Source organism: Python bivittatus, unplaced genomic scaffold (assembly GCF_059951505.1).
Source record: "Python bivittatus isolate LINGU-HERP-01145 unplaced genomic scaffold, Pbiv_v1 ctg000360_np1212, whole genome shotgun sequence".
Taxonomy (NCBI): Eukaryota; Metazoa; Chordata; class Lepidosauria; order Squamata; family Pythonidae; genus Python; species Python bivittatus.
In genome coordinates this window covers 308,358-316,421 of record NW_028277069.1, presented here as the reverse complement: position 1 = coordinate 316,421, position 8,064 = coordinate 308,358, and the positions used below count along the sequence as shown (strand labels likewise).

The window sequence follows — 8,064 nt, the reverse complement described above, 5'->3', positions numbered from 1 at the left end:
ACTTTAGTTATATATAATTTGTTCTCCCTTCTGTCATTTGTTCCCACAATGCAATAAGTTGGCTCAAGGTAATACAATTAAAAAAAAAGTCAAAATATTTTATTATGATCATAGATCAGAAAATTAAAATTTTACACATAAATTGTAGAACAAGATTAAACTTATTTCACAGGGTCAGCTGCGATTGTCTTTTTACCGCCATCTGCCAATAGGTGGCAACTCTCCTTGCTATGTCTTGGTTGGTGTCTGATCACAATAATGTAGTATAAAACTCAACTGTACTGCCTGGGACTTGTTGGAGGATTGGTACTATATGGTCCTTTTGGAGATCTCTATAATAATTGCATTAAAGAAGGACATGCCTGAATATTTATATTTCTCCAGATTCTCAAGGAGTTAGTTTTTCATGGATAGCTATTTTATTATATCTGCCATAGAGAAGGGCAGAAGGTAATCCAATATGTCTAGCTCTGAAGAATTCTTGTCTTAGGTTGGGAAGAGTTCACATGCTCAGAGAGTTAGCAGGTTAGTCTGCTCAGACAGTCACCAGGACTGTAACAAACACTACGTAGGACAAACAGGCAGAAGACTAGCAGAACGCATCCATGAGCACCAACTAGCAGTCAGAAGACATGATGAAAATTTCTTAATTACACAACACATGGACAGACTCAACCACAGTTTTAACTGAGAAACTGTCAGCATTTTAGACCAAGCCAAATCCAAATATGCAAGAGAATTCTTGGAAGGCTGGTATTCAGACAAGGCAGCAATTAACAGACACATAGAGATTAACAGCATCTACATATTATTCAAAAGAGACAAAAGATCAGAAGATTACCTCACCAGCATTTAATCACCAGCAATCATCTCCAGCAATCACCACTCAGATAAGCAAAGGTCACCACCAGGCACACAATCAAGCAGTCAACATATGCTAATCAATGAACTACCAGGAAAGCAAAACAAAACCCCCACCCCACCAGCACCAACAAGGCAGGCCACAGCAGATAAATAGAGAGCTAACCTCATCCCATGTTAGCACTGAAGATGTTACCTAGCCGGGTAATGAAACATTTGCAAGAAAAGAACCAAGCTCAGAGAACTCCAAGGACTCCACGGTTTCCAGGTGTTCATGGAGATGAGCATTCTGGGACTCTATATTAAGAAGCTAATTTTGGTTTGTAATCCAGTTATATTCCACAAGTAAGAGAATATTTTACCTTGGGATCTTATCTGCTTGTATTTTTCATCAGAACTGCCATAATGTGCCTAGAATTTGAGAAAATGTTGTTTAGGGATATCTTCATTAAGTTTCCAATTAGCATTCATTTTCCCATTTCCCCTTTTCATTTCATTTTATTTTGGGTTTTTTTTTTTTTTTCTTTTTCAGTTGACCTATGGCTCTTTTCCCCAAGAAGAGTTTCAGACTACTAAGTTATCTGCATTTTACTGTATGGTCCCAAGTGAGGACCATCAGTACATTGGAGTTATACAACTTCTTCTCCGTTTTGGATGGACATGGATTGGAGTCTTTGCTTTTGATAGTAATAAGGGAGAACGCTTCTTGCAGAAACTACCACCATTGCTGTCCCAGAATGGCATCTGTTTAGCTTTCACACAAAAATTTCCACAACATGTTGATTTAGAAAACTTGTCAGAATTGAGTGATACACTCTCACTTATACCCAAAAAATTGTTAGACCCTAAAGCAAATGCTTTTCTTGTCTATGGAGAATCATTCACAATTGTGTGGCTCAGAATGGTCGTATTTCTACGTGACCCTGAAAATAAAGAGAGTGCATCATTTAGAAAGGTTTGGATCTTGATGAACCCAATTGATTTCATACTGACTGGAATGCAAAAGGGTTGGGATCTCCAGATGTTCCATGGGGCTCTTTCCTTTACAGTTCATTCAAGAGAAGTTCAAGGGTTCAAAGAATTTCTTCAAGTCATCAAACCTTCAACCCACATAGATGGATTTATTCAAGACATTTGGGAACAATTGTTTGACTGTTCATTTCGAAATGCAGAATCACCCTCAATGAGCAGTGAGACTTGCAGTGGAGAAGAGAATTTGGAGAATCTGCCAGGGCCTCTGTTTGAGTTGCAGATGACTGGCCAAAGCTACAGTATTTACAATGCTGTGTATGCAGTGGCACATTCTTTGAAGGAGACAGTGAGATCACGATCCAAACAGAGAGAAATTCCAGGGTTTGAATTTCCAGATCTGCAGCCTTCGCAGGTAATCTCTCCATACCATACCTATCTTTTGTTTCAGTGAATAGTAATTCTCATTCACATTAATAGGGTTTGTTTGCCCTGGCCTATCACCACATATCAATATAGATATTGAAGCAACAAAGTTAGTAGTGTATATATATCTCAGTTACTGATAATTTGCTAACAGTTTTCAAACTTCTTCCATATTTCAATATTCCATATTTCAGGGAATATTTTTTTCGTTTCTCAGGAAGTAAGAGTAAAAGAAAGGAAAAGTGTAATACTTTGATCCCTGATGCATGCTTTCTTTTTGACTCCCTCTTTCTTGTCCTCCTTCAAGTAGCTCCACAAGTTTCTTCAAGGGATTTCTTTTAACAACTCAGCTGGAGAAAAAGTCTTCTTTAAAGACAAAAGAGAAGGTCCAGGTAGCTTTGACATCGTCAACATGATCACTTTCCCAAACAGATCCTTTCAGAGAGTTAGAGTTGGAAAGTTAGATCCCAGTGCTCCAAAAGGGAAAGAATTCATTATTGATGAATATTTGATTGTCTGGCACTCAGCTTTTAACCAGGTATGGACTCCTTGGATAGACTATATTATGATTCCATGAAGATTTCTTTTTCTGTTAAACCATGTTTAACATGGTGTCTTTAGAAATCTAATTTCTGAAAGAAAAAAGGGCATATTCTGTATAAAGGTTGTCCTCAATCAAGCATTTACCACATTGACAAAATGACATTACAGTGTAAAAGCCAGGTTTTCATATTTGGGTTGCAATACCATTTGAAATCATGTTAGTTGGACAGTTTCATAACATTGTCATAATGCACATTTATTTACTCACCCTGCCTTTCTTCCTCTGGAACATCCTTGTAATTTCAACATCTTTTTAATGTATAGTATAAATCCAACTAGATAACATTAATTGGCCGTTTGGGAAGTCAAGAAGTCCTTCCCCCCATAATGGAGAAAAATTAGAAATTGTTTTACAAATCACCCATTGCAAAACATTTCATGTTATGACCAGGTACTTCCGTTTTCTCTGTGCAATGACCATTGTTCCCCTGGATACTGGAAGAGAAGTGTTGAAGGAAAACAATTCTGTTGCTATGACTGTGTTCCATGCCCAGAAAGGAAGATCTCAAATCAAAATGGTAGGTTAGACATTCCACCAATTTTTTATTCAATAGACTTAAGCAAACTGTAATACGCTATTTTAGGATGCATGTAATTAGTAGTTGTACTAGTTCTTCAGGGTGAATATTCATTTCAATACCTGTGGATCAACATTTGTTGTTCAGGAGTCAAAATTTGCCCATAAGATACCTGCCAGTAGTATTTCCTATACTGGTACAAAATATATATGGATTGAGCCATAGATCTTGTATTATCAAATAATCTGTAGCTATTCATTTATTTTCATATTTTCAATCTCATTTGCATCTGCTATTCTTTTCCTTAAGATAGCTCACTCAGTATACAAAATAGAATGAATTTTTGTAAACTCAGGATATATTAAGCACTTAAAAAAAAAAAAGTATATTGGTGTCTCCTACATTATGATGTCATCTCCATAACTTGTGATGACAATATACTCATTCTAAGTCCAGCTGAGCAATGACTGACCTAATAAATATTTGAATGGGAGATGACCAGTTGATTACGATTTGTAGAGTATACTAGGAATTAAAGAAAAAGTGTGTTGGAAAAAGACAAGGGCGAAGTACTTTTTTCATACCAAAAAAATAACAATATCATATCACTTGTGTCTATGGGCACTGACCTGACTTAAAAAAAACCCTCTTTATCACTTCTTCTTCTTCTTCTTCTTCTTCTTCTTCTTCTTCTTCTTCTTCTTCTTCTTCTTCTTCTTCTTCTTCTTCTTCTTCTTCTTCTTCTTCTTCTTCTTCTTCTTCTTCTTCTTCCCCAAATTAAATCAAGATTTGAGAACCACTAATCTCTTTTAAAGACAGCATAGAAATCAGGAGAATCAAATTAAACTTCTAGTTAAAGTTTAAATCAACAATGACAGTACTTACAAATGATAGTGTCAAGATCAAGAAAAAAATCAGTTGTCTCAGGTCAGTTTAATTGTAAATGAATGCACATGTTTTTTTCCATTTCATCTGCCATTTTCCCGGCCTTATCTTCCATGAACACCTGAAAGTAAGACAAAGTAAAGAAGGTTCAGCAAACAAAGGAAGATTTGTGAATGGATCAGATGTTTTATCATCAAAGGGACATAAAGTAGGTGTTTATGTTCTCCACATAGAACACAGAAGCATCAAAAAGGTCAATATTTAAATACAGGGATCAGACTAATATACTTTCTTATTCTGACAATAAAATTAGGTGATTACTTTTGACTTAGTGGATTCCACCTAGTTTTTCCAAATAAAAAGTTTTTCCTTAGTTTACTCTCTCTTTAGCAAGGAGGAAACCTAAAAGAGATTAAATGAATTATATACCTCAGAGTCAATATTTTTGCTTCTGTCATTACATTCTGTCTTATATCCATCATCACAGTTTTGTAGAAATATGGGAAAAGTCCAAATAGTCTATGTTATCATAAATTGGAAAATTTTGGAAAGGACTGTGTTTCAAACAATAATTGTTCTTCCCCATTGTACTTTTCTTACACCAATCTTGAATGTTACCAGTGAGGAAAAACTGTATTTCATAAAAACATGGTAACCAGTGGAAAGAACTCAAAATTAATAACAATTTGCACCAACTCGGAAAGTGATTTTCAAAAATATGCAAGGCATAGATGACAAATTCTTTGACTTTTCTTCCAGATATGGATGACTGCTTTGAATGTCCAGAAGATCATTATCCAAATAAAGAAAAGAAAGGATGTATCCTGAAACCGGTGGTGTTTCTTACTTTTGAAGAAACATTAGGAATTGGTTTGACCTCAACTGATCTTTGTTTCTTCTTCTTGACATCTTGGGTTCTTGGAACTTTTATTAAGCACAGAGATACTCCCATTGTTAAAGCCAACAACCAGGCCCTCACCTACACCCTCCTTGTCTCTCTTCTGCTCTGTTTCCTCTCCTCTTTCTTCTTCCTCAGCCAACCTGGACAAGTCACCTGCTTTCTCCGACAATCGACTTTTGGCATCACCTTCTCAGTGGCCATTTCTAGTGTCCTGGCCAAAACCATCACTGTGGTGGTGGCTTTCATGGCCACAAAACCAGGATCTCATATGAGGAAATGGGTGGGGAAAAGATTGGCCTTTTCCACTGTCCTTTCCTGCTCTCTCTTCCAAGTATGTATTTGTGCTCTTTGGTTGTCAACAGCTCCCCCATTCCCTGAGTTAGACATGCACTCAGAAGCCAAAGAAATGATTTTGCAATGCAATGAGGGGTCAGCCTCCTTCTTCTACTGTGTCTTGGGCTACATGGGGATCTTAGCCATTGCCAGCTTTACTGTGGCTTTTCTCGCCCGTAAACTGCCTGACAGCTTTAATGAAGCGAAGTTCATCACCTTCAGCATGTTGGCCTTCTGCAGTGTGTGGGTCTCCTTTTTTCCAGCCTATCTGAGCACAAAAGGAAAGGCCATGGTAGCTGTGGAGGTCTTCTCCATCCTGTCCTCCAGCGCTGCATTAGTGGGGTGCATCTTTTTGCCAAAATGCTACATCATTGTTTTCAGGCCTGAGCTCAACCACAGGGAGCAACTAATAAAGAGGAATTAGTACCTCATGTGATCTTTCACGCTATGATAAATTGCACACAAAAGAGAATAAAATGACTGTTTGCTGTCTACCGGAAACATATAGAAGTTGTTATAACTTCTATAAAATACAGTTATTTCTGTCACAGGAAGATTTATGGAGGATTAGTATTATTATTTAGATTTTTTATGGTCACCCATTGCAAAAGACGTGCTGATACTGCTGCATTTTCAACCATTTTGAAAGGTTCTTTAACCTGACCTTTTCTCCCTTTCAACAAACCAAGCTAACAGGACTTCGAGAATCTAGCTTTCTTGCTTACTGTTAGGAGATTTGATATATTGACTCAAAGGATGTCCAATGTTTACAGCTGTGACTTTCATGGTTTTTATAGTTTCAATTCATAAAGCACTGCATAAATATTGGAAAAAGCTACTGTAAATAACATTTTATGGACATGTATTTAACATAGCATCATAGGGGAACCGTTTGGATCTCCTGTTCAGATTGTAGATTTCAGTGAATCGTTGAGTCAAATGAAAGAAAGTTACAACCTCTACTTGAGAAAGAGTTAAGGATGATATCCTTTGACCAATGTGATTGCATTTTTATTAGGTTGCAGATAGACTTTTATATACAAATGAATTTAATAAAAAATGCTGGTCATAACAAATGGCTCTCTGTTCCATTCTTGTGTAGCCCTGATCAGATTTTAATCCAATGTAAATGTTAATGTAATGAATCCAAATTTCCTTATTCTCCTGCCACATCTTAATTACATTATCTTAATTTAAGACAATTAGCATAATCTAAGGCTAAGTATAGCTCTGCCCCCAAAATCACTGCAGAAGGAGCCCAAGTCCTGATATTTCCTATCAGCACTGGACTTTTGGATGTACCCATCTTGATGCTGTGTTTGCATATTTTGAGTCACCTGAAGTGCAATGTGTTTTTCAAAACATTATTTAGTGGTTGTTGGCTATTTAAAATGTTTAACCCTCCCAGAGTTGCTTGAAACAACTCTTTCTATGATTTCCTCAAGATAAGGAAAATAGTTAGGTCCTATCACCAGAACTTTCTTTTGTGGTCAATTTTTAACATTTAAATTATTTTCATTGATGGATGGATAATCTGACATCAAGCTGTTTTCGAATCGGCAACCACCTAGATAGATTTTCTCCATGATGATATATCACTAACCTGTTCTTTCAAGTCTCCCAATGGTCCATTCATTGCCACCATAACTGACTCCATCCATCTTGCTGCTGGATGTCCTCTTTTCCCCTTTCCTCCCACCTCCAAATGCATTCGAGCATTTTCCAGAGAGCTGGGTTTTCACATAAAGTACTTCTCTGCCCTTATTGCATCCACAGATTGCTGCCCTGCAGCCCTGTTTTGGGTGGCACAAGCCCTCTTGGGTAAAGGGGGCCCGGAGCACCTTTTGCAGGAGCATGCATAGGAATTTGCTCAGCATCTGTTGGATAAAATCGCTCAGATTCATTCGCAGTTGGATGCTGTGAGGAAGTGAAGTTGGAGTTGCTATCTGTGCCTTGGAAAGGTAAGCTGCAGCCAGGCAGAAACACTTCTCATCCCATTTCCTTCTTTTCTGTCAGGTTCAGCCCATGAAACTCCATGAGAGAGTTCTGGAACAGCTCAGTTACTTTATTAGCTTCCACCTGCTAGACAGAATCTCACCAGACTAACTCTAACTCCCAAAGCCTGCAACTAAGCACTACAAATTCCTTCGTAGAGAGGAACTTCTCATCCTCTTTGCTTTCCCAGGTTCAGGCTGTGGGCTGAGGAAATGCTTTTGTCCTTGAACCTCCTCATCCAAGTCCTCCATCACAGTTTCCCTGAATACTCACAAGCATCCAGGCCAGCTGTCCAGCTACCTGTGATAACGAGCTACACCTTGGAGTTTTCAAGGAGGTGCAGACATCCACAAACAGCCCCAACCCCATCAGAATCTTAGTTTAGAAAAGCAAGCATTAAGACAGGGTGGTGGAGGAGGTGTGTGTAGAGGGTGTGTGTGTAAGAAATGTGACAAGCAAATGGTCTAGAGACGGGGAAGCACAGGAGACATGTAAAACAGACAAGAGGACTACTATCCAACTACCAAGTCTACAGGTTGTGGTGAGCAGCATATATTGGTGGGAGTCCTGCCT

General features: G+C 38.0%; 1 protein-coding gene across 1 annotated transcript; it reads left to right on the top strand.

Annotated features, from left to right (window-relative positions):
- The first annotated feature begins 1,456 nt into the window (after positions 1-1,456).
- LOC112542448 (vomeronasal type-2 receptor 26-like) lies at positions 1,457-5,920 on the top strand. The gene is made up of 4 exons (XM_088143639.1): positions 1,457-2,245; positions 2,567-2,794; positions 3,251-3,377; positions 5,022-5,920. Exons 1-4 carry the CDS (start codon positions 1,457-1,459, stop codon positions 5,918-5,920), a joined length of 2,043 nt encoding a protein of 680 aa, XP_087999765.1.
- Positions 5,921-8,064: the final 2,144 nt, after the last annotated feature.